The following is a 27,907-nucleotide window of genomic DNA, read 5'->3' as shown; positions in this document are numbered from 1 at the left end:
CTGACTCCTGTGAACACCAGTGTTGGTCGGATAGAGGCCACAGACATTGACTCTGAGCCCCTGTACTATCGTTTAGAGTCAGCCACGGTAAGACCTGATCTGTTGATGCTGTTGTCTTGGTCCAGGTCTCTCCTGAAAAATAGATAGATATTTTTTTTTTATCTCAACAAGACTAACCTTGTATAAATAAAGGTTCAGTCAAATCATTGCTCAGCAGTTATAAGATTAAACACGTTTGTCATTGTTGGTGTCACCAGAACAGGTATCTACGACTGGAGAATGCCAACACCCCCAACATACTGGTGCAAAACATCATCGACTACGACTCTGTCCAAAAGATCTCCCTGGTCTTACATGTACAGGTATACTGTTGTTTACGTTCTGCCCTACTGTTTATGTCAAATGGGATTACAAAGTATTCTAGAAATATACTAGAATCTGTAAAGTATTCTAGAAATATACTAGAATCTGTAAAGTATTCTAGAAATATACTAGGATCTGTAAAGTATTCAAGAAATATACTAGAATCTGTAAAGTATTCAAGAAATATACTAGAATCTGTAAAGTATTCAAGAAATATACTAGAATCTGTAAAGTATTCAAGAAATATACTAGAATCTGTACAGTATTCAAGAAATATACTAGAATCTGTAAAGTATTCAAGAAATATACTAGAATCTGTAAACTATTCAAGAAATATACTAGAATCTGTAAAGTATTCAAGAAATATACTAGAATTTGTAAAGTGCTCTAGAAATATACTAGAATATGTAAAGTATTCAATAAATATACTAGAATCTGTAAAGTATTCAATAAATATACTAGAATATGTAAAGTATTCAAGAAATATACTAGAATCTGTAAAGTATTCAAGAAATATACTAGAATCTGTAAAGTGCTCTAGAAATATACTAGAATATGTAAAGTATTCAATAAATATACTAGAATCTGTAAAGTATTCAATAAATATACTAGAATATGTAAAGTATTCAATAAATATACTAGAATCTGTAAAGTATTCAATAAATATACTAGAATCTGTAAAGTATTCAAGAAATATACTAGAATCTGTAAAGTGCTCTAGAAATATACTAGAATATGTAAAGTATTCAATAAATATACTAGAATCTGTAAAGTATTCAATAAATATACTAGAATATGTAAAGTATTCAATAAATATACTAGAATCTGTAAAGTATTCAATAAATATACTAGAATCTGTAAAGTATTCAATAAATATACTAGAATCTGTAAAGTATTCAAGAAATATACTAGAATCTGTAAAGTGCTCTAGAAATATACTAGAATATGTAAGGTATTCAATAAATATACTAGAATCTGTAAAGTATTCAATAAATATACTAGAATATGTAAAGTATTCAAGAAATATACTAGTCTGTAAAGCATTCAATTAATATACTATAATCTGTAAGGTATTCAAGAAATATACTAGAATCTGTAAAGTATTCAAGAAATATACTAGAATCTGTACAGTATTCAAGAAATATACTAGAATCTGTAAAGTATTCAAGAAATATACTAGAATCTGTAAAGTATTCAAGAAATATACTAGAATATGTAAGGTATTCAATAAATATACTAGAATCTGTAAAGTATTCAAGAAATATACTAGAATCTGTAAAGTATTCAAGAAATATACTAGAATCTGTACAGTATTCAAGAAATATACTAGAATCTGTAAAGTATTCAAGAAATATACTAGAATCTGTAAAGTATTCAAGAAATATACTAGAATCTGTAAAGTGCTCTAGAAATATACTAGAATCTGTAAAGTATTCAAGAAATATACTAGAATCTGTAAAGTGCTCTAGAAATATACCTGAATATGTAAAGCATTCAATAAATATACTAGAATCTGTAAAGTATTCAATAAATATACTAGAATATGTAAAGTATTCAATAAATATACTAGAATCTGTAAAGTATTTAATAAATATACTAGAATCTGTAAAGTATTCAAGAAATATACTAGAATCTGTAAAGTATTCAAGAAATATACTAGAATCTGTAAAGTGCTCTAGAAATATACTAGAATATGTAAAGTATTCAATAAATATACTAGAATCTGTAAAGTATTCAATAAATATACTAGAATATGTAAAGTATTCAATAAATATACTAGAATCTGTAAAGTATTAAATAAATATACTAGAATCTGTACAGTATTCAAGAAATATACTAGAATCTGTAAAGTGCTCTAGAAATATACTAGAATATGTAAAGTATTCAATAAATATACTAGAATCTGTAAAGTATTCAATAAATATACTAGAATATGTAAAGTATTCAATAAATATACTAGAATATGTAAAGTATTCAATAAATATACTAGAATCTGTAAAGTATTCAATAAATATACTAGAATCTGTAAAGTATTCAAGAAATATACTAGAATCTGTAAAGTGCTCTAGAAATATACTAGTCTGTAAAGCATTCAATTAATATACTATAATATGTAAAGTATTCAATAAATATACTCTAATCTGTAAAATATTAAAGAAATATACTAGAATCTGTAAAGTATTCAAGAAATATACTAGAATCTGTAAAGTATTCAAGAAATATAGTAGAATCTGTAAAGTATTCCAGAAATATACTAGAATCTGTAAAGTATTCCAGAAACATACTAGAATCTGTAAAATAACATAATCCTATAGTAGAGAACCAGGATCTGCTGTCCTCAGCTCAATGCCCTTTGACCTTCCTTGACAATCTATTAACACCATTTCCCAGGACACGTATAATGTTTCTGAGTCCGGCGAGCCTTCGTTCACTGCCGTGGTGACCATCACGGTTAACGTGAAGGACGTTGACAACCGTCCACCGTGGTTCCAGCCCTGTGTCAGAACCAACCTGGGGATAGCCAAACTGTGTGTCAGCTCCGGCTACAGGGCAAAGGTCAACCTCACAGAGAAAGAGGTGTGTGATACAGTATATCTGTGTACCTGAACAGAGAGAGAGAGGTGTGTGTTACAGTGTATCTGTGTACCTGAACAGAGAGAGGTGTGTGATACAGTGTATCTGTGTACCTGAACAGAGAGAGGTGTGTGATACAGTGTATCTGTGTACCTGAACAGAGAGAGAGAGGTGTGTGATACAGTATATCTGTGTACCTGAACAGAGAGAGAGAGGTGTGTGATACAGTGTATCTGTATACCTGAACAGAGAGAGAGAGGTGTGTGTTACAGTATATCTGTGTACCTGAACAGAGAGAGAGAGGTGTGTGTTACAGTATATCTGTGTACCTGAACAGAGAGAGAGAGGTGTGTGTTACTGTTACGCCCCTGAAAACAGGGGAGAAATAATCACGAGAGAGATACGGTGTTGTATTCTCAAGTCAACATTTAGTTCAATGAGAAAAGACGAATTTCCCCAGGAATATGGGTGGAGACCAGAGCAATCGATCTCCGGCTCATAGATTAAAAGCATTTCGTAGATCACAGATTAATACTTTTAGGCACCACAAAATAAAGTAATCAATATAACGTTTACACATTACTCTCACAATTCGTACCCTTTGACAGATTTGAACTTTAACACAATTATATGAATGTTATCAATCTCTATCAACTAATACTGAATGCATCTTTTTAACCTTAGATGTTTTAAGATCCTCACATACTATGAACTTACTAATACTTTTCAATGTATAACAGGCTATGAATATGTCCTTTAACCTGTCACATTACAGTATATCTGTGTACCTGAACAGAGAGAGAGAGGTGTGTGTTACAGTGTATCTGTGTACCTGAACAGAGAGAGAGAGGTGTGTGTTACAGTATATCTGTGTACCTGAACAGAGAGAGCTGTGTGTTACAGTGTATCTGTGTACCTGAACAGAGAGAGAGAGGTGTGTGTTACAGTATATCTGTGTACCTGAACAGAGAGAGAGGTGTGTGTTACAGTATATCTGTGTACCTGAACAGAGAGAGAGAGGTGTGTGTTACAGTATATCTGTGTACCTGAACAGAGAGAGGTGTGTGTTACAGTGTATCTGTGTAACTTAACAGAGAGGTGTGATACAGTATATCTGTGAACTGAACCTGTGTACAGTATATCTGTGTACCTGAACAGAGAGCGAGAGGTGTGTATGTTACAGTATATCTGTGTACCTGAACAGGAGGTGTGTGATACAGTATATATGTGTACCTGAACCCTGGTTCTATATCTGTGTACCTGAACAGAGAGGTGTGATACAGTATATCTCTGAACTTAACAGAGAGCGAGAGGTGTGTGTTCAGTATATCTGTGTACCTGAACAGGAGGTGTGTGATACAGTTTATCTACCTGAACCCTGGTCAGTATATCTGTGTCCACAGGAGTGGTGTGTGATACAGTATATCTGTGTAACTTAACAGAGAGAGGAACGTCTCTTCTTCATGTTGACAAAGTTGACCCGTTCTGCTTCATCAGTCCACATCGTAAATCTTCTAGAAGTGCAACATCCACTTGTAGAGTACTTATAGTGTATTTTAGTAATCGCGGTGCGTTTGATTTGAGTTTTCACTTTTGGGACTATTCAATTGGTTCCATTAAACAGGACAAACTCAACCAGGTGCAGCTCAAGTATTTCACATACAGTATGTATTGGACCCTGGTCTGTTGTTGTCCACAGGACGGTGCTTTATCTCTGAACCCTGGTCTGTTGTTGTCCACAGGACGGTGCTTTATCTCTGAACCCTGGTCTGTTGTTGTCCACAGGACGGTGCTTTATCTCTGAACCCTGGTCTGTTGTTGTCCACAGGACGGCGCTTTATCTCTGAACCCTGGTCTGTTGTTGTCCACAGGACGGTGATGTTTATCTCTGAACCCTGGTCTGTTGTTGTCCACAGGACGGTGCTTTATCTCTGAACCCTGGTCTGTTGTTGTCCACAGGACGGTGCTTTATCTCTGAACCCTGGTCTGTTGTTGTCCACAGGACGGTGCTTTATCTCTGAACCCTGGTCTGTTGTTGTCCACAGGACGGTGCTTTATCTCTGAACCCTGGTCTGTTGTTGTCCACAGGACGGTGCTTTATCTCTGAACCCTGGTCTGTTGTTGTCCACAGGACGGTGTTTATCTCTGAACCCTGGTCTGTTGTTGTCCACAGGATCGGTGCTTTATGTTCTCTGAACCCTGGTCTGTTGTTGTCCACAGGATCGGTGCTTTATCTCTGAACCCTGGTCTGTTGTTGTCCACAGGACGGTTGCTTTATCTCTGAACCCTGGTCCGTTGATGTTCCCTCACAGTGCTTTATCTCTGAACCCTGGTCTGTTGTTGTCCACAGGACGGTGCTTTATCTCTGAACCCTGGTCTGATGTTGTCCACAGGACAGTGCTTTATCTCTGAACCCTGGTCTGATGTTCTCCACAGGACGGCGCTTTATCTCTGGAGCCTGGTCTGTTGTTCTCCACAGGACGGCGTTATCTCTGAACCCTGGTCTGTTGTTGTCCACAGTTATCTAGTGCTTTATGTTCTGAACCCTGGTCTGTTGTTGTCCTCAGGACGGTGCTTTATCTCTGAACCCTGGTCTGTTGTTGTCCACAGGACGGTGTTATCTAGTGTTGATGTTTATCTCTGAACCCTGGTCTGTTGATGTTCTCCCACAGGACGGTGTTTATCTCTGAACCCTGGTCTGTTGATGTTCCACAGGACGGTGTTATCTCTGAACCCTGGTCTGATGTTCTCCTCACAGTTATCTCTGTTGAGCCTGGTCTGATGTTCTCTCACAGTTATCGTGTGATGTTATCTCAGAACCCTGGTCTGATGTTCTCCACAGGACGGTGCTTTATCTCTGGAGCCTGGTCTGATGTTCTCCACAGGACTAGTGTTATCTCTGAACCCTGGTCTGATGTTCTCCACAGGTTATCGTTTATCTCTGAACCCTGGTTGATGTTGTCCACAGTTATCTAGCTTTATCTCTGAACCCTGGTTGATGTTCTCCACAGGACAGTGCTTTATCTCTGAACCCTGGTCTGATGTTCTCCACAGGACTAGTGTTTATCTCTGAACCCTGGTCTGATGTTGTCCACAGTTATCTAGTGCTTTATCTCTGAACCCTGGTCTGTTGTTGTCCACAGTTATCTAGTGTTTATCTCTGAACAGTGGTCTGTTTGTTCTCCACAGTTATCTAGTGTTTATCTCTGAACCCTGGTCTGATGTTGTCCACAGGACGGTGATTTATCTCACAGAACCCTGGTCTGATGTTCTCCACAGGACGGTGTTATCTCTGAACCCTGGTCTGATGTTCTCCACAGGATCTAGTGCGATGTTATCTCTGAACCCTGGTCTGTTGTTGTCCACAGGACTAGTTTATCTCTGGAGCCTGGTTGATGTTCTCCACAGTTATCTAGGTGATGTTATCTCTGAACCCTGTGTTGATGTTCTCCTCACAGGATCTAGCGTTGATCTCTGAACCCTGGTCTGTTGTTGTCCACAGGATCTAGTGCTTTGTTCTCTGAACCCTGGTCTAGTGTTGATGTGTCCACAGGACAGTTATCTCTGGAGCCTGGTTGATGTTCTCCACAGGACGGTGTTTATCTCTGAACCCTGGTCTGTTGTTCTCCACAGTTATCTAGTGTTTATCTCTGAACCTAGTGTTGATGTTCTCTGGTCTGATGTTCTCCACAGGATCTAGTGTTGATGTTCTCTCTGAGTTATCTGGTCTTGATGTTCTCCACAGTTATCGGTGATTTATCTCTGAACCCTGGTCTGATGTTCTCCTCACAGTTATCTAGTGTTGATGCGCTTTATCTCTGTTGATGCCTGGTCTACGCCAAGGATGGAGACAGAAACAGGAGTGAGATGATCAACTACAGGATAATTAGAGGTACAACAGGTCTTTATGTTCTCCTCACAGTTATCTAGTGTTGATGTTCTCCTCACAGTTATCTAGTCTTTATGTTCTCCTCACAGTTATCTAGTGTTGATGTTCTCCTCACAGTTATCTAGTGTTGATGTTCTCCTCACAGTTATCTAGTCTTTATGTTCTCCTCACAGTTATCTAGTGTTGATGTTCTCCTCACAGTTATCTAGTGTTGATGTTCTCCTCACAGTTATCTAGTGTTGATGTTCTCCTCACAGTTATCTAGTGTTGATGTTCTCCTCACAGTTATCTAGTGTTGATGTTCTCCTCACAGTTATCTAGTGTTGATGTTCTCCTCACAGTTATCTAGTGTTGATGTTCTCCTCACAGTTAATCTAGTGTTGATGTTCTCCTCACAGTTATCTAGTGTTGATGTTCTCCTCACAGTTATCTAGTGTTGATGTTCTCCTCACAGTTATCTAGTGTTGATGTTCTCCTCACAGTTATCTAGTGTTGATGTTCTCCTCACAGTTATCTAGTGTTGATGTTCTCCTCACAGTTATCTAGTGTTGATGTTCTCCTCACAGTTATCTAGTGTTGATGTTCTCCTCACAGTTATCTAGTGTTGATGTTCTCCTCACAGTTATCTAGTGTTGATGTTCTCCTCACAGTTATCTAGTGTTGATGTTCTCCTCACAGTTATCTAGTGTTGATGTTCTCCTCACAGTTATCTAGTGTTGATGTTCTCCTCACAGTTATCTAGTGTTGATGTTCTCCTCACAGTTATCTAGTGTTGATGTTCTCCTCACAGTTATCTAGTGTTGATGTTCTCCTCACAGTTATCTAGTGTTGATGTTCTCCTCACAGTTATCTAGTGTTGATGTTCTCCTCACAGTTATCTAGTGTTGATGTTCTCCTCACAGTTATCTAGTGTTGATGTTCTCCTCACAGTTATCTAGTGTTGATGTTCTCCTCACAGTTATCTAGTGTTGATGTTCTCCTCACAGTTATCTAGTGTTGATGTTCTCCTCACAGTTATCTAGTGTTGATGTTCTCCTCACAGTTATCTAGTGTTGATGTTCTCCTCACAGTTATCTAGTGTTGATGTTCTCCTCACAGTTATCTAGTGTTGATGTTCTCCTCACAGTTATCTAGTGTTGATGTTCTCCTCACAGTTATCTAGTGTTGATGTTCTCCTCACAGTTATCTAGTGTTGATGTTCTCCTCACAGTTATCTAGTGTTGATGTTCTCCTCACAGTTATCTAGTGTTGATGTTCTCCTCACAGTTATCTAGTGTTGATGTTCTCCTCACAGTTAATCTAGTGTTGATGTTCTCCTCACAGTTAATCTAGTGTTGATGTTCTCCTCACAGTTATCTAGTGTTGATGTTCTCCTCACAGTTATCTAGTGTTGATGTTCTCCTCACAGTTATCTAGTTTTAATGTTCTCCTCACAGTTATCTAGTGTTGATGTTCTCCTCACAGTTATCTAGTGTTGATGTTCTCCTCACAGTTATCTAGTGTTGATGTTCTCCTCACAGTTAATCTAGTGTTGATGTTCTCCTCACAGTTATCTAGTGTTGATGTTCTCCTCACAGTTATCTAGTGTTGATGTTCTCCTCACAGTTATCTAGTGTTGATGTTCTCCTCACAGTTATCTAGTGTTGATGTTCTCCTCACAGTTATCTAGTGTTGATGTTCTCCTCACAGTTATCTAGTGTTGATGTTCTCCTCACAGTTATCTAGTGTTGATGTTCTCCTCACAGTTATCTAGTGTTGATGTTCTCCTCACAGTTATCTAGTGTTGATGTTCTCCTCACAGTTAATCTAGTGTTGATGTTCTCCTCACAGTTATCTAGTGTTGATGTTCTCCTCACAGTTATCTAGTGTTGATGTTCTCCTCACAGTTATCTAGTGTTGATGTTCTCCTCACAGTTATCTAGTGTTGATGTTCTCCTCACAGTTATCTAGTGTTGATGTTCTCCTCACAGTTATCTAGTGTTGATGTTCTCCTCACAGTTATCTAGTGTTGATGTTCTCCTCACAGTTATCTAGTGTTGATGTTCTCCTCACAGTTAATCTAGTGTTGATGTTCTCCTCACAGTTATCTAGTGTTGATGTTCTCCTCACAGTTATCTAGTGTTGATGTTCTCCTCACAGTTATCTAGTGTTGATGTTCTCCTCACAGTTATCTAGTGTTGATGTTCTCCTCACAGTTATCTAGTGTTGATGTTCTCCTCACAGTTATCTAGTGTTGATGTTCTCCTCACAGTTATCTAGTGTTGATGTTCTCCTCACAGTTATCTAGTGTTGATGTTCTCCTCACAGTTATCTAGTGTTGATGTTCTCCTCACAGTTATCTAGTGTTGATGTTCTCCTCACAGTTATCTAGTGTTGATGTTCTCCTCACAGTTATCTAGTGTTGATGTTCTCCTCACAGTTATCTAGTGTTGATGTTCTCCTCACAGTTATCTAGTGTTGATGTTCTCCTCACAGTTAATCTAGTGTTGATGTTCTCCTCACAGTTATCTAGTGTTGATGTTCTCCTCACAGTTATCTAGTGTTGATGTTCTCCTCACAGTTATCTAGTGTTGATGTTCTCCTCACAGTTATCTAGTGTTGATGTTCTCCTCACAGTTAATCTAGTGTTGATGTTCTCCTCACAGTTATCTAGTGTTGATGTTCTCCTCACAGTTATCTAGTGTTGATGTTCTCCTCACAGTTATCTAGTGTTGATGTTCTCCTCACAGTTATCTAGTGTTGATGTTCTCCTCACAGTTATCTAGTGTTGATGTTCTCCTCACAGTTATCTAGTGTTGATGTTCTCCTCACAGTTATCTAGTGTTGATGTTCTCCTCACAGTTATCTAGTGTTGATGTTCTCCTCACAGTTATCTAGTGTTGATGTTCTCCTCACAGTTATCTAGTGTTGATGTTCTCCTCACAGTTATCTAGTGTTGATGTTCTCCTCACAGTTATCTAGTGTTGATGTTCTCCTCACAGTTATCTAGTGTTGATGTTCTCCTCACAGTTATCTAGTGTTGATGTTCTCCTCACAGTTATCTAGTGTTGATGTTCTCCTCACAGTTATCTAGTGTTGATGTTCTCCTCACAGTTATCTAGTGTTGATGTTCTCCTCACAGTTATCTAGTGTTGATGTTCTCCTCACAGTTAATCTAGTGTTGATGTTCTCCTCACAGTTATCTAGTGTTGATGTTCTCCTCACAGTTATCTAGTGTTGATGTTCTCCTCACAGTTAATCTAGTGTTGATGTTCTCCTCACAGTTATCTAGTGTTGATGTTCTCCTCACAGTTATCTAGTGTTGATGTTCTCCTCACAGTTATCTAGTGTTGATGTTCTCCTCACAGTTATCTAGTGTTGATGTTCTCCTCACAGTTATCTAGTGTTGATGTTCTCCTCACAGTTAATCTAGTGTTGATGTTCTCCTCACAGTTAATCTAGTGTTGATGTTCTCCTCACAGTTAATCTAGTGTTGATGTTCTCCTCACAGTTATCTAGTGTTGATGTTCTCCTCACAGTTAATCTAGTGTTGATGTTCTCCTCACAGTTATCTAGTGTTGATGTTCTCCTCACAGTTAATCTAGTGTTGATGTTCTCCTCACAGTTAATCTAGTGTTGATGTTCTCCTCACAGTTATCTAGTGTTGATGTTCTCCTCACAGTTATCTAGTGTTGATGTTCTCCTCACAGTTATCTAGTGTTGATGTTCTCCTCACAGTTATCTAGTGTTGATGTTCTCCTCACAGTTATCTAGTGTTGATGTTCTCCTCACAGTTATCTAGTGTTGATGTTCTCCTCACAGTTATCTAGTGTTGATGTTCTCCTCACAGTTATCTAGTGTTGATGTTCTCCTCACAGTTATCTAGTGTTGATGTTCTCCTCACAGTTATCTAGTGTTGATGTTCTCCTCACAGTTATCTAGTGTTGATGTTCTCCTCACAGTTATCTAGTGTTGATGTTCTCCTCACAGTTATCTAGTGTTGATGTTCTCCTCACAGTTATCTAGTGTTGATGTTCTCCTCACAGTTATCTAGTGTTGATGTTCTCCTCACAGTTATCTAGTGTTGATGTTCTCCTCACAGTTATCTAGTGTTGATGTTCTCCTCACAGTTATCTAGTGTTGATGTTCTCCTCACAGTTATCTAGTGTTGATGTTCTCCTCACAGTTATCTAGTGTTGATGTTCTCCTCACAGTTATCTAGTGTTGATGTTCTCCTCACAGTTATCTAGTGTTGATGTTCTCCTCACAGTTATCTAGTGTTGATGTTCTCCTCACAGTTATCTAGTGTTGATGTTCTCCTCACAGTTATCTAGTGTTGATGTTCTCCTCACAGTTATCTAGTGTTGATGTTCTCCTCACAGTTAATCTAGTGTTGATGTTCTCCTCACAGTTAATCTAGTGTTGATGTTCTCCTCACAGTTATCTAGTGTTGATGTTCTCCTCACAGTTATTAGTGTTGATGTTCTCTCACAGTGTTGATGTTCTCCTCACAGTTATCTAGTGTTGATGTTCTCCTCACAGTTATCTAGTGTTGATGTTCTCCTCACAGTTATCTAGTGTTGATGTTCTCCTCACAGTTATCTAGTGTTGATGTTCTCCTCACAGTTAATCTAGTGTTGATGTTCTCCTCACAGTTATCTAGTGTTGATGTTCTCCTCACAGTTATCTAGTGTTGATGTTCTCCTCACAGTTATCTAGTGTTGATGTTCTCAGTTATCACAGTTATCTAGTGTTGATGTTCTCCTCACAGTTATCTAGTGTTGATGTTCTCCTCACAGTTAATCTAGTGTTGATGTTCTCCTCACAGTTAATCTAGTGTTCACAGTTATCTAGTGTTAACGGTTCTCCTCTCCTGTTCTCCTCACAGTTATCTAGTGTTGATGTTCTCCTCACAGTTATCTAGTGTTGATGTTCTCTCACAGTTATCTAGTGTTGATGTTCTCCTCACAGTTATCTAGTGTTGATGTTCTCCTCACAGTTATCTAGTGTTGATGTTCTCCTCACAGTTATCTAGTGTTGATGTTCTCCTCACAGTTATCTAGTGTTGATGTTCTCCTCACAGTTATCTAGTGTTGATGTTCTCCTCACAGTTAATCTAGTGTTGATGTTCTCCTCACAGTTATCTAGTGTTGATGTTCTCCTCACAGTTAATCTAGTGTTGATGTTCTCCTCACAGTTATCTAGTGTTGATGTTCTCCTCACAGTTAATCTAGTGTTGATGTTCTCCTCACAGTTATCTAGTGTTGATGTTCTCCTCACAGTTATCTAGTGTTGATGTTCTCCTCACAGTTATCTAGTGTTGATGTTCTCCTCACAGTTATCTAGTGTTGATGTTCTCCTCACAGTTAATCTAGTGTTGATGTTCTCCTCACAGTTATCTAGTGTTGATGTTCTCCTCACAGTTATCTAGTGTTGATGTTCTCCTCACAGTTAATCTAGTGTTGATGTTCTCCTCACAGTTATCTAGTGTTGATGTTCTCCTCACAGTTAATCTAGTGTTGATGTTCTCCTCACAGTTAATCTAGTGTTGATGTTCTCCTCACAGTTATCTAGTGTTGATGTTCTCCTCACAGTTATCTAGTGTTGATGTTCTCCTCACAGTTATCTAGTGTTGATGTTCTCCTCACAGTTATCTAGTGTTGATGTTCTCCTCACAGTTATCTAGTGTTGATGTTGTCCTCACAGTAAGATGTATTTGACCTTATGAAGATGGAGACGCTGCCAGTAAAGGGGGTAATTGGGAGCATATACAATGTCAGGGACTTCCTGTTCTCTTTACATTATCAGCTGAGCATCAACGTTTTTTAGAAGGATGTGCGTATGACCACAAAGTTTTCTATATTATACAAATATATCATAATTGATCAGATATCATTATACTGGTTTCTCCTCTGTATCTCATAGCAGACTGATCTTGACTTAATGGTTTCTCCTCTGTATCTCATAGCAGACTGATCTTGACTTCATGGTTTCTCCTCTGTATCTCATAGCAGACTGATCTTGACTTCATGGTTTCTCCTCTGTATCTCATAGCAGACTGATCTTGACTTCACGGTTTCTCCTCTGTATCTCATAGCAGACTGATCTTGACTTCATGGTTTCTCCTCTGTATCTCATAGCAGACTGATCTTGTATCTCATAGCAGACTGATCTTGGTTTCTCCTCTGTATCTCATAGCAGACTGATCTTGACCTCACGGTTTCTCCTCTGTATCTCATAGCAGCAGACTGATCTTGACTTCTTGATGGTTTCTCCTCTGTATCTCTTGACTTACGGTTTCTCCTCTGTATCTCATAGCAGACTGATCTTGACCTCATGGTTTCTCCTCTGTATCTCATAGCAGACTGATCTTGACTTCATGGTTTCTCCTCTGTATCTCATAGCAGACTGATCTTGACTTCACGGTTTCTCCTCTGTATCTCATAGCAGACTGATCTTGACTTCACGGTTTCTCCTCTGTATCTCATAGCAGACTGATCTTGACTTCACGGTTTCTCCTCTGTATCTCATAGCAGACTGATCTTGACCTCATGGTTTCTCCTCTGTATCTCATAGCAGACTGATCTTGACCTCATGGTTTCTCCTCTGTATCTCATAGCAGACTGATCTTGACTTCACGGTTTGTGTATCTTTCCCTCTCAGGGAATGAAGGCAGCATCTTCCAGATCGATGAGGAGACGGGGAACATCTCCATGGCCAAAGCGGCAGACATAGCAGGCCCAATAACCCTCACTGTCCTGGTAAGAGATGTCTTTTCAATCTGCATTTCCATCTGTGCACTCAATTACTTCTTTTGGCATATAATCGATTGAAAGCTATGATTGTGTTCAACATTGAAATTGATCTTCAGATCAATGGATCTTTTCAAATGAAGATGAGTGAGATCATCTTACTAGAACATCATTTTGGGTTTCAGAATACATTTTATAAACATATAGTTCATAAAGTAGCTATAAACTTTCTAAAATATATTTCTAAAAGTCACTATTATAAAATACATTGTGGTGACTTGATCTGATCTTATTTGTGTTTGAGAAGAATTCTAGTTTATGACATAGTCATCTAGTTTATGACATAGTTTATCTAGTTTATGACATAGTTTCTCTAGTTTATGACATAGTTTTTCTAGTTTATGACATAGTTTATCTAGTTTATGACATAGTTTATCTAGTTTATGACATAGTTTATCTAGTTTATGACATAGTTTATCTAGTTTATGACATAGTTTATCTAGTTTATGACATAGTTTATCTAGTTTATGACACCCAAATAATCCAGCATACCACCCTGACAACCCAGAGCATAAAGCATACCACCCTGCATACATTTCAGCATGTGCTGTTTATGTCATGCTACCACCCAGCATGTTTATATGAATAGGTCTGTGACACAGGAGACATACCACCCAGTTTATCAGACAGACCACCCTGCATACCACCCAGCATACCACCCAGCATACCACCCTGCATACCACCCTGTATTTCACCCTGCATACCACCTGCATACCACCATACCACCATGCATACATACCACCCTGCATACCACCCAGCATACCACCCAGCATACCACCCTGCATACCACCCTGCATACCACCCAGCATACCACCCTGCATACCACCCAGCATCCCACCCTGCATACCACCCTGCATACCACCCAGCATACCACCCTGCATACCACCCTGCATACCACCCAGCACACCACCCTGTATACCACCCTGCATACCACCCAGCATACCACCCAGCATACCACCCAGCATACCACCCTGCATACCACCCAGCATACCACCCAGCATACCGCCCTGTATACCACCCTGCATACCACCCTGTATTTCACCCTGCATACCACCCTGTATTTCACCCTGCATACCACCCTGCATACCACCCTGCATACCACCCTGTATACCACCATGCATACCACCCTGCATACCACCCTGCATACCACCCATCATACCACCCTGCATCTCACCCAGCATACCACCCTGCATCCCACCCAGCATACCACCCTGCATACCACCGTGCATCTCACCCAGCATACCACCCTGCATACCACCCTGCGTACCACCCTGCATACCACCGTGCATCTCACCCAGCATACCACCCTGCATACCACCCTGCATACCACCCTGCATCCCACTGCTGGCTTGCTTCTGAAGCTAAGCAGGGTTGGTCCTGGTCAGTCCCTGGATGGGAGACCAGATGCTGCTGGCTTACTTCTGAAGCTAAGCAGGGTTGGTCCCTGGATGGGAGTCCAGATGCTGCTGGAAGTGGTGCTGGAGAGCCAGAAGGTGGCACTCTTTCCTCTGGTCTAAGAAAATATATCCTTATACCCTAGGGCAGTGATTGGGGACATTGCCCTGTGTAGGGTGCCGTCTTTCAGATGGGACGTTAAACAGGTGTCCTGAAGCTCTGTGGTCACTAAAGATCCCATGGCACTTATCATAAGAGTAGGCGTGTTATCCCCGGTGTCCTGACTAAATTCCCAATCTGGCCTTCATACCATCATGGTCACCTAATCATCCCCAGCTCACAATTGGTTCATTCATCTCCTCTTCTCTCCCCTGTAACTATTCCCCAGGTTGTTGCTGTAAATGAGAATGTGTTCTCAGTCAACTTACCTGGTAAAATAACAGGAAAATACAAGGACTAGACTACCTCCCTCTCTCTACTAGATAGACCACCTCTCTCTCTCTACTAGATAGACTACCTCCCTCTCTCTACTAGATAGACTACCTCTCTCTCTCTACTAGATAGACTACCTCCCTCTCTCTACTAGATAGACCACCTCTCTCTCTCTACTAGATAGACCATCTCCCTCTCTCTACTAGATAGACCACCTCCCTCTCTCTACTAGATAGACTACCTCCCTCTCTCTACTAGATAGACTACCTCCCTCTCTCTACTAGATAGACTACCTCCCTCTCTCTACTAGATAGACCACCTCCCTCTCTCTACTAGATAGACCACCTCCCTCTCTCTACTAGATAGACCACCTCCCTCTCTCTACTAGATAGACCACCTCCCTCTCTCTACTAGATAGACCACCTCCCTCTCTCTACTAGATAGACCACCTCACTTCCTCTACTAGATAGACCACCTCCCTCTCTCTACTAGATAGACTACCTCCCTCTCTCTACTAGATGGACTACCTCCCTCTCTCTACTAGATAGACCACCTCCCTCTCTCTACTAGATAGACCACCTCCCTCCCTCTACTAGATAGACCACCTCCCTCTACTAGATAGACCACCTCCCTCTACTAGATAGACCACCTCCCTCTCTCTACTAGATAGACTACCTCCCTCTCTATACTAGATAGACTACCTCCCTCTCTCTACTAGATAGACTACCTTCCTCTCTCTACTAGATAGACCACCTCCCTCTCTCTACTAGATAGACTACCTCCCTCTCTCTACTAGATAGACCACCTCCCTCTCTCTACTAGATAGACTACCTCCCTCTCTCTACTAGATAGACTACCTCCCTCTCTCTACTAGATAGACCACCTCCCTCTCTCTACTAGATAGACCACCTCCCTCCCTCTACTAGATAGACCACCTCCCTCTCTCTACTAGATAGACTACCTCCCTCTCTCTACTAGATAGACTACCTCCCTCTCTCTACTAGATAGACTACCTCCCTCTCTCTACTAGGTAGACCACCTCCCTCTCTCTACTAGATAAACCACACCCCTCTACTATTTAATTTTACCTTTATTTAACCAGGCAAGTCAGTTAAGAACACATTCTTATTTTCAATGACGGCCTGGGAACAGTGGGTTAACTGCCTGTTCAGGGGCAGAACGACAGATTTGTACCTTGTCAGCTCGGGGGTTTGAACTCGCAACCTTCCAGTTACTATATAGACCACACCCCTCTACTAGATAGACCACACCCCTCTACTAGATAGACCACACCCCTATCTCTACTAGATAGACCACCTCCCCCTCTCTACTAGATACACCACACCCCTCTACTAGATAGACCACACCCCTCTACTAGATAGACCACACCCCTAGCTCTACTAGATAGACCACCTCCCCCTCTCTACTAGATAGACCACACCCCTCTACTAGATAGACCACACCCCTCTACTAGACTTAATTACCTTAATCACAAGGTGGGAGTTAAAACAAATGTCCAATTACGACCTCGTCAACCGGGTTAATATACTATGGTGATGATCTACTCCTACCAACAGTAGGATCTGTACTCTCTATATTAAAGCCTGTATTAATATACTATGGTGATGATCTACTCCTACCAACAGTAGGATCTGTACTCTCCATATTAAAGCCTGTATTAATATACTATGGTGATGATCTACTCCTACCAACAGTAGGATCTGTACTCTCCATATTAAAGCCTGTATTAATATACTATGGTGATGATCTACTCCTACCAACAGTAGGATCTGTACTCTCCATATTAAAGCCTGTATTAATATACTATGGTGATGATCTACTCCTACCAACAGTAGGATCTGTACTCTCCATATTAAAGCCTGTATTAATATACTATGGTGATGATCTACTCCTACCAACAGTAGGATCTGTACTCTCCATATTAAAGCCTGTATTAATATACTATGGTGATGATCTACTCCTACCAACAGTAGGATCTGTACTCTCTATAATAAAGCCTGTATTAATATACTATGGTGATGATCTACTCCTACCAACAGTAGGATCTGTACTCTCCATAATAAAGCCTGTATTATTATACTAGTCAACCCGGGTTAGGGGAGTTTGGTATAAAATTACAGGATTATGTTCTAATACTGTTTATTCATGGAATAAGGTTTCTCAGTACTCTCTCTTCTGTGTCTGTGTGGACTGAGTTGGGCCTCTGGGGCTTGGCGCTGGCAATTTGATTTATGATGGCTCGGCGATAAAACCTACAGCCTGCGTTACATAGAACGAGCTGGTGTTTCTGTACTGTGAGGTACGAGGAAGGAGATGTCTCTGCTATGGATAGCTGATGAGAAGAACTATACTAAAGGTTTGTTTTGTTTCCATTCAAAATATCAACATTTCCTGTCTTTTTATCCTCACTTTGAAAACATCTACAGTCCTATTGATCTGATTGGTTACTGATCTGATTGGTTAGTAATAATATCATTTAAAATCCCTCAAATTGTGTCCCATATGTGTTTAGACACGGCGACCATTTACGGTCTTAGGGGCCAAACCCTGCTTTCTATACGATTGGAACAGTCTCCCCCCAGCCAGATAGCGTTTGTTGTGAAGACTGTTCCAATTGTATAGAAAGCAGGGTTTGGCCCCTAAGACCAGGTTCTTCTCGTCATGTCCCTGCTGAATGGAGAGGAGGAACCCTCTGATCCTGAGAGGGAATCTGATCCTCAACTATTTGGCCTACGTATATGCGTTACCAAATTACATTTTGATGATAATGATGATACTCAGGAACTAGAGCAAGTTTTGTGGGCAGCAGGTAGACTAGTGGTTAGATCGTTGGACCAGTAACCAAAAGGTTGCTAGATTGAATCCCTGAGCTGACAAGATAAAAATCTGTTGTTCTGCCCCTGAACAAGGCAGTTAACCCACTGTTCCTAGGCCGTCATTGTAAATAAGAATGTGTTCATAACTGACTTGCCTACTTCAATAAAAAAAGGTTTGTGTTAATGGCACATAGAGTCCATTAAATGTTGCCTTTATAAATAGTGAGATCATGATGGGGCCAAACCCTGGTTTCTATACCATTAGAACAGTCTTCACAACAAATGCTATCTGGCTCCTTTCTCATATACCAAGCCTCACCTTCTGACCCATTCCACACATCTGTTGTTTGTCATATAGACCAAGGGGTTGTATCTTTGCTGTAAAAGGCCTCTGTATTCTCTGTATGATTGAGCTCTCGGCAGCACACTTCAGAGTGTTGGGATCGACCAGCTACATTACTGCAATTGGGGCGGCAGGGTAGCCTAGTGGTTAGAGCGTTGGACTAGTAACCGGAAGGTTGCAAGTTCAAACCCCCGAGCTGACAAGGTACAAATCTGTCGTTCTGTCCCCTGAACAAGGCAGTTAACCCACTGTTCCTAGGCCGTCATTGAAAATAAGAATTTGTTCTTAACTGACTTGCCTAGTTAAATAAAGGTAAAATAAAAAATAAAAAATAATTGTAAAAAATAAAAAATTCTTATTAAATAAAGGTAAACTGTTTGAAGAATTAACAGTCTTTCTCGCTTGGTTAGAATTTCCACAACAGGAGTTCCTAACCAATCAATGACCTTAATCACAAGGGGGCGGAGTGATAACCTGCAGACACTAGGCCCTCGGGGACTGGAGATGGACAATACTCTCTCCCTCTCTCCATCTCTCCAATCTCTCCCAGGCCTCCCAGGTTACCAACAGGGACCAGTTTGCGGTGACTCAGGTCACCATAGAGGTGCTGAGGAAGAGCAGGAACCCTCCGCGGTTTGAGAAGGAGCGTTATGAAGGTTACATCTACAGTAACTCAGTCCCAGAGACCATGATCCTACGAGACAGAACCTCCAACAGACCCTTCAGGGTCAGGGCCAGAGACGAGGACTTTGCCACCGTAAGAGTCAAAAGAGATCAACATTTAACATTTGAATCCTTTTTAGCAGACACTTGTCTTACAATCTCAGTCTGTGTTTGTTCATGGGACCTCCAAATGTAATCACGTCATATACGTCATATACAGTAGAGACACACTCGTCTGGTACCGTGAAAGTCCTAGAAATGACACAATTACCTGCAATTCTGGGTAGCTACGCTTCTGTTCTGTGTGGGATTTGAAACACTGACACACAACTTTAATCAGCTTGTTTGTGTGTGTGTGTGTGTGTTTATTTGTGTGTGGGTGTTTGTGTGTGTGTGTGTGTGTTTTAGGGTGTAAACCCAGACATGAGATATGAGGTGCAGTACAGCAGTTATGTCAACGTGACAAACGAAGGGTTTGTTCTTCTCAAGAGGATTGTGAAGACAGAGTCCTTCGCTCTGCAGGTGAGTGGTTACCTGCCTTCACCTGACTGGTTACCAGTCTCATTGTTCTTCTGAAGAGAGTTGTGAAGGCAGAGTCCTTCGCTCTGCAGGTGAGTGGTTACCTGCCTCATTGTTCTTCTGAAGAGGGTTGTGAAGGCAGAGTCCTTCGCTCTGCAGGTGAGTGGTTACCTGCCTCATTGTTCTTCTGAAGAGGGTTGTGAAGGCAGAGTCCTTCGCTCTGCAGGTGAGTGGTTACCTGCCTCATTGTTCTTCTGAAGAGGGTTGTGAAGACAGAGTCCTTCGCTCTGCAGGTGAGTGGTTACCTGCCTCATTGTTCTTCTGAAGAGGGTTGTGAAGATGGAGTCCTGCGCTCTGCAGGTGAGTGGTTACCAGTCTCATTGTTCTTCTGAAGAGGGTTGTGAAGATGGAGTCCTGCGCTCTGCAGGTGAGTGGTTACCAGTCTCATTGTTCTTCTGAAGAGGGTTGTGAAGACAGAGTCCTTCGCTCTGCAGGTGAGTGGTTACTTGCCTCATTGTTCTTCTGAAGAGGGTTGTGAAGGCAGAGTCCTTCGCTCTTCACCTGAGTGGTTACCTGCCTTTTACTAGACTACTATACTTGTTTTGACGAATGTTTTGGTTAATGCTGGGGGGTTGCAGAGACATTCCGAGAAATTATAATATTGTATTTTTCCTTGTGATGTGTGTGTAGATTCGTGCTATGGACCTGTCTACAGGGGAGTTTGGTACAGCGGCCCTCTCTGTCCTGGTTATACCAGGTAACACTTTCACACAGCACCACAAGGGAAGGTTAACTCACAGCAAAGGGAAATGAGCCCTTGATGGCTGATTGTTCAGATGATCTACTCCTACCAACAGTAGGATCTGTACTCTCCATAATAAAGCCTGTATTAATATACTATGGTGATGATCTACTCCTACCAACAGTAGGATCTGTACTCTCCATAATAAAGCCTGTATTAATATACTATGGTGATGATCTACTCCTACCAACAGTAGGATCTGTACTCTCTATATTAAAGCCGGTATTACTATACTATGGTGATGATCTACTCCTACCAACAGTAGGATCTGTACTCTCTATATTAAAGCCTGTATTAATATACTATGGTGATGATCTACTCCTACCAACAGTAGGATCTGTACTCTCCATAATAAAGCCTGTATTAATATACTATGGTGATGATCTACTCCTACCAACAGTAGGATCTGTACTCTCTATATTAAAGCCGGTATTACTATACTATGGTGATGATCTACTCCTACCAACAGTAGGATCTGTACTCTCCATATTAAAGCCTGTATTAATATACTATGGTGATGATCTACTCCTACCAACAGTAGGATCTGTACTCTCTATATTAAAGCCTGTATTAATATACTATGGTGATGATCTACTCCTACCAACAGTAGGATCTGTACTCTCCATATTAAAGCCTGTATTAATATACTATGGTGATGATCTACTCCTACCAACAGTAGGATCTGTACTCTCTATATTAAAGCCTGTATTACTATACTATGGTGATGATCTACTCCTACCAACAGTAGGATCTGTACTCTCCATATTAAAGCCTGTATTAATATACTATGGTGATGATCTACTCCTACCAACAGTAGGATCTGTACTCTCCATATTAAAGCCTGTATTAATATACTATGGTGATGATCTACTCCTACCAACAGTAGGATCTGTACTCTCCATATTAAAGCCTGTATTAATATACTATGGTGATGATCTACTCCTACCAACAGTAGGATCTGTACTCTCCATATTAAAGCCGGTATTATTGGTAGGGTTCAAGGTAGAAGTGAAGTGGAAAAGAGTTTAGGTACATCTCAAAGGCCATTGTCTGCTGTAACGGCTGGATTGATTGATTAATATATTGATTGGTTGGTTGATAACTTGATTGATTGATTAACATATTGATTGGTTGGTTGATAACTTGATTGATTGATTAATATATTGATTGGTTGGTTGATAACTTGATTGATTGATTAATATATTGATTGGTTGGTTGATAACTTTATTGATTGATTAATATATTGATTGGTTGGCTGATAACTTGATTGATTGATTAATATATTGATTGGTTGGTGGATAACTTGATTGATTGATTAATATATTGATTGGTTGGTTGATAACTTGATTGATTGATATCTTAACTGGTTGCCTTGACTACTATTTTCCCTGACCTCTGACCCTCTACAGCTGTGGCGGTTCCTTTGCCCTCGGGGGCAGGGTACCGGGCGGGGGACATGGCTCTTCTGGGATTGATCATGGCAGCCATCTTGGTTCTCTGCTTCATCGTGATTGGCTTCCTGATCTCCCGCCTGAAGAAAGGAGGCGCCAACCTGGATAAGATAACTGAGGTCAGCACCATTCTGTGAGTTCAGCTCAGAACTGATGCTGCGTTCATGACAAGTGGGAAACTCTGATAATACTACTTGTAAACTGTGATCAACGAGTTGTATGTGTTGATGTGCTGTAAACAGGTTGAGTAGGCTGATTGGCTAATGGCAAACAAGCAGCGTCAACCATAAACTAACAGCACAGCTTTCAGACACGCAAACTCATTATAATGTGCAAAAAAACATATTAAAAGATTATTTATTTTCATGAATAATGTTTTATTGTTGTATTTAACTGCCAAAATTGTTACGGAGGTCATTTCCTTAGTATGTGACATCAGAGGTCAGTACGTGGGAGGAGTCAGAGACGATAGATGAGTTTCCCCCACTAGTAAACACCAGTAGGAAGGCCCTTCATGTGGGTTTCTCCCAGTGGAATGTGACATCAGAGATCAGTATGTGGGAGAAGTCAGAGACGATAATGAGTTTCCCCCACTAGTAAACACCAGTAGGAAGGCCCTTCATGTGGGTTTCTCCCAGTGGAATGTGACATCAGAGGTCAGTATGTGGGAGGAGTCAGAGACGATAGATGAGTTTCCCCCACTAGTAAACACCAGTAGGAAGGCCCTTCATGTGGGTTTCTCCCAGTGGAATGTGACATCAGAGGTCAGTATGTGGGAGGAGTCAGAGACGATAGATGAGTTTCCCCCACTAGTAAACACCAGTAGGAAGGCCCTTCATGTGGGTTTCTCCCAGTGGAATGTGACATCAGAGGTCAGTATGTGGGAGGAGTCAGAGACGATAGATGAGTTTCCCCACTAGTAAACACCAGTAGGAAGGCCCTTCATGTGGGTTTCTCCCAGTGGAATGTGACATCAGAGGTCAGTATGTGGGAGGAGTCAGAGACGATAGATGAGTTTCCCCCACTAGTAAACACCAGTAGGAAGGCCCTTCATGTGGGTTTCTCCCAGGGGAATGTGACATCAGAGGTCAGTATGTGGGAGAAGTCAGAGACGATAGATGAGTTTCCCCCACTAGTAAACACCAGTAGGAAGGCCCTTCATGTGGGTTTCTCCCAGTGGAATGTGACATCAGAGGTCAGTATGTGGGAGAAGTCAGAGACGATAGATGAGTTTCCCCCACTAGTAAACACCAGTAGGAAGGCCCTTCATGTGGGTTTCTCCCAGTGGAATGTGACATCAGAGGTCAGTATGTGGGAGAAGTCAGAGACGATAGATGAGTTTCCCCCACTAGTAAACACCAGTAGGAAGGCCCTTCATGTGGGTTTCTCCCAGTGGAATGTGACATCAGAGGTCAGTATGTGGGAGGAGTCAGAGACGATAGATGAGTTTCCCCCACTAGTAAACACCAGTAGGAAGGCCCTTCATGTGGGTTTCTCCCAGTGGAATGTGACATCAGAGGTCAGTATGTGGGAGGAGTCAGAGACGATAGATGAGTTTCCCCCACTAGTAAACACCAGTAGGAAGGCCCTTCATGTGGGTTTCTCCCAGTGGAATGTGACATCAGAGGTCAGTATGTGGGAGGAGGCAGAGACGATAGATGAGTTTCCCCCACTAGTAAACACCAGTAGGAAGGCCCTTCATGTGGGTTTCTCCCAGTGGAATGTGACATCAGAGGTCAGTATGTGGGAGGAGTCAGAGACGATAGATGAGTTTCCCCCACTAGTAAACACCAGTAGGAAGGCCCTTCATGTGGGTTTCTCCCAGTGGAATGTGACATCAGAGGTCAGTATGTGGGAGAATTCAGAGACGATAGATGAGTTTCCCCCACTAGTAAGTAGGAAGGCCCTTCATGTGGGTTTCTCCCAGGGGAATGCTGGTATTGAGGAAGGCCCTTCATGTGGGTTTCTCCCAGGGGAATGCTGGTATTGAGGAAGGCCCTTCATGTGGGTTTCTCCCAGGGGAATGCTGGTATTGAGGAAGGCCCTTCATGTGGGTTTCTCCCAGGGGAATGCTGGTATTGAGGAAGGCCCTTCATGTGGGTTTCTCCCAGGGGAATGCTGGTATTGAGGAAGGCCCTTCATGTGGGTTTCTCCCAGGGAATGCTGGTATTGAGGAAGGCCCTTCATGTGGGTTTCTCCCAGGGGAATGCTGGTATTGAGGAAGGCCCTTCATGTGGGTTTCTCCCAGGGGAATGCTGGTATTGAGGAAGGCCCTTCATGTGGGTTTCTCCCAGGGGAATGCTGGTATTGAGGAAGGCCCTTCATGTGGGTTTCTCCCAGGGGAATGCTGGTATTGAGGAAGGCCCTTCATGTGGGTTTCTCCCAGGGGAATGCTGGTATTGAGGAAGGCCCTTCATGTGGGTTTCTCCCAGTGGAATGCTGGTATTGAGGAAGGGCCTTCATGTGGGTTTCTCCCAGGGGAATGCTGGTATTGAGGAAGTCCCTTCATGTGGGTTTCTCCCAGGGGAATGCTGGTATTGAGGAAGGCCCTTCATGTGGGTTTCTCCCAGTGGAATGCTGGTATTGAGGAAGGCCCTTCATGTGGGTTTCTCCCAGTGGAATGCTGGTATTGAGGAAGTCCCTTCATGTGGGTTTCTCCCAGGGGAATGCTGGTATTGAGGAAGGCCCTTCATGTGGGTTTCTCCCAGGGGAATGCTGGTATTGAGGAAGGCCCTTCATGTGGGTTTCTCCCAGGGGAATGCTGGTATTGAGGAAGTCCCTTCATGTGGGTTTCTCCCAGGGGAATGCTGGTATTGAGGAAGGCCCTTCATGTGGGTTTCTCCCAGTGGAATGCTGGTATTGAGGAAGGCCCTTCAAGTGGGTTTCTCCCAGGGGAATGCTGGTATTGAGGAAGGCCCTTCATGTGGGTTTCTCCCAAGGGAATGCTGGTATTGAGGAAGGCCCTTCATGTGGGTTTCTCCCAGTGGAATGCTGGTATTGAGGAAGGCCCTTCATGTGGGTTTCTCCCAGTGGAATGCTGGTATTGAGGAAGTCCCTTCATGTGGGTTTCTCCCAGGGGAATGCTGGTATTGAGGAAGGCCCTTCATGTGGGTTTCTCCCAGGGGAATGCTGGTATTGAGGAAGGCCCTTCATGTGGGTTTCTCCCAGGGGAATGCTGGTATTAAGGAAGGCCCTTCATGTGGGTTTCTCCCAGTGGAATGCTGGTATTGAGGAAGGCCCTTCATGTGGATTTCTCCCAGTGGAATGCTGGTATTGAGGAAGTCCCTTCATGTGGGTTTCTCCCAGGGGAATGCTGGTATTGAGGAAGGCCCTTCATGTGGGTTTCTCCCAGGGGAATGCTGGTATTGAGGAAGGCCCTTCATGTGGGTTTCTCCCAGGGGAATGCTGGTATTGAGGAAGTCCCTTCATGTGGGTTTCTCCCAGTGGAATGCTGGTATTGAGGAAGGCCCTTCAAGTGGGTTTCTCCCAGGGGAATGCTGGTATTGAGGAAGGCCCTTCATGTGGGTTTCTCCCAGTTGAATGCTGGTATTGAGGAAGTCCCGCAGCATGACACTTGGTGAAAGTCCTGTCCTGCGGGTGTTTTTGAGACGGCCTTAGCCCTAACAGGAAGGGAACCTAGTGTCAGAACTGTTTGTGTTGTCTTGCCAACACCGTGGCAGGACTTAACAAACAGATCTGGGATCAGGTTAGCAGGCTAGCCGGGGCTGTTGGATGGAGTGGTGATGGCTGGTTGAATAACCCTGGATAGGATTAGACGCTGATTAGAAGGCCTGTGAACAAGGCATTTATCCTGATTGAATTGAACAGCTTCACTGAATATTTATGAGTAGTGCTTCACAGAAGGGCTCTGTGTGTTAAAGCAGAATAAATGAACCTAACGCTATGGGAAGGCAGAAGCATCTGTGACATTGAACTATGCCTAGAGATCAGTGGTTCATTAACTTGTGTGTAAATGACAGCTTTCTCTCTCTCTCTCTCTCTCTCTCTACTTCTCTCTCTCTCTCTCTCTACTCTCTCTCTCTCTCTCTCTCTAGTGCTTCAGTTTTTAACTCGTAGGACAACTTTATTGCTATTATTTATGACTATTTATCTACTTGTATTATTTATTTTGTTACTATTTATTCAACCAAATGATATACACACAACACATACGTCTCGTATCCTGTGATCCTGGTACTTGACAGATTTAACATGGTTGCTGTCCTGTCTTCTGTCTTGTCTGTAGTGTCTGGCTCCATGTCTGAAGATGACAAGGCCCCAAAGGAGACCCAAAGACACCCTGCAGTACACCAACGATGGTTACCAGGGTACAGAGGGTGATGCCCTGCGCTGCAGACCCAGACGCCCAGAGCCGGTAGACAAGAGGGGCCGAGGTGCTACTGTCCCTGGGGACAGAGGCAGAGCCATCCCCCTGGAGCGACGCCGGAGCGACCGCCACTGTGGCTTCTGCGGCCTGTACGCCAAGCCCGGCCCGGCCTGCAGCCCTGCTATGGGAGGTGGGAGAGGAGAAGGAGGAGACAAGGACGGGGTGAGGTCCATCCTCGCCAAGGGGGGAAGGAAGGAAGGAGGGAAGTCAGTGTGGTTTAAGGAGAACGAGGATGCGTCTGGGATCGAGGTGGAGATCATCCCGGATACTCTGGGTCAGGAGGAGGAGACTGAGGAGGAGGTGTTGGACATGGAGGAGGTGGAGGAGGGAGACAGGAGCATGTCTAGTCAGACAGAGATCGATGGTGGGCATGGGGACCAGGAGAGCCATGGAGAGTCTGATTCAGCTGCTAAAGAGGAAAAAGAGAAGGAGGGTTGAGAGGATATCTGGGTTATAGTCTATAGGGAAAGGATATCTGGGTTATAGTCTATAGGGAGAGGAAATCTGGGTTATATTCTATAGGGAGAGGCTTTCTGGGTTATATTCTATAGGGAGATGATATCTGGGTTATATTCTATAGGGAGAGGATATCTGGGTTATATTCTATAGGGAGAGGATATCTGGGTTATATTCTATAGGGAGAGGATATCTGGGTTATATTCTATAGGGAGAGGATATCTGGGTTACAGTCAATAGGGAGAGGATATCAGGGTTATATTCTATAGGCAGGAGGATATCTGGATTACAGTCAATAGGGAGAGGATATCAGGGTTATAGTCTATAGGGAGAGGATATCTGGGTTATATTCTATAGGGAGAGGATATCTGGGTTATATTCTATAGGGAGATGATATCTGGGTTATATTCTATAGGGAGAGGATATCTGGGTTATAGTCTATAGGGAGAGGATATCTGGGTTATAGTCTATAGGGAGAGGATATCTGGGTTATATTCTATAAGGAGAGGATATCTGGGTTATATTCTATAGGGGGAGATATCTGGGTTATATTCTATACGGAGAGGATATCTGGGTTATATTCTATAGGGAGAGGATATCTGGGTTGTATTCTATAGGGAGAGGATATCTGGGTTATATTCTATAGGGAGAGAATATCTGGGTTATAGTCTATAGGGAGATGATATCTGGGTTATATTCTATGGGGAGATGATATCTGGGTTATAGTCTATAGGGAGAGGATATCTATGTTATATTCTATAGGGAGAGGATATCTGGGTTATATTCTATAGGTAGAGGATATTCTATAGGGAGAGATATCTGGGTTATATTCTATAGGGAGAGGATATCTGGGTTATATTCTATAGGGAGAGGATATCTGGGATATATTCTATAGGGAGAGGATATCTGAGTTATATTCTATGGGGAGAGGATATCTGGGTTATATTCTATAGGGAGAGGATATCTGGGTTATATTCTATGGGGAGATGATATCTGGGTTATATT

The 27,907-nt window shown here is 42.0% G+C and overlaps 1 protein-coding gene across 1 annotated transcript; it reads left to right on the top strand.

The window, feature by feature from the left end:
* On the top strand, positions 1 to 27,691 carry cdhr5a (cadherin-related family member 5a; the record flags this gene model as incomplete). Its single annotated transcript, XM_065015044.1, has 11 exons — positions 1 to 87; positions 258 to 362; positions 2,755 to 2,940; positions 5,780 to 5,827; positions 6,781 to 6,829; positions 13,469 to 13,566; positions 19,175 to 19,381; positions 19,696 to 19,809; positions 20,497 to 20,563; positions 22,018 to 22,178; positions 26,306 to 27,691. Coding segments are annotated over 11 exons (1,701 nt in total), but the record flags the coding sequence as incomplete, so codon positions are not given.
* Between the last annotated feature and the right edge of the window lie 216 nt (positions 27,692 to 27,907).

Source organism: Oncorhynchus nerka, unplaced genomic scaffold, assembly GCF_034236695.1.
Source record: "Oncorhynchus nerka isolate Pitt River unplaced genomic scaffold, Oner_Uvic_2.0 unplaced_scaffold_1751, whole genome shotgun sequence".
Taxonomy (NCBI): domain Eukaryota; kingdom Metazoa; phylum Chordata; class Actinopteri; order Salmoniformes; family Salmonidae; genus Oncorhynchus; species Oncorhynchus nerka.
The sequence above is the reverse complement of the archived record's forward strand: the minus strand, read 5'-3'. Positions and strand labels throughout refer to the sequence as shown.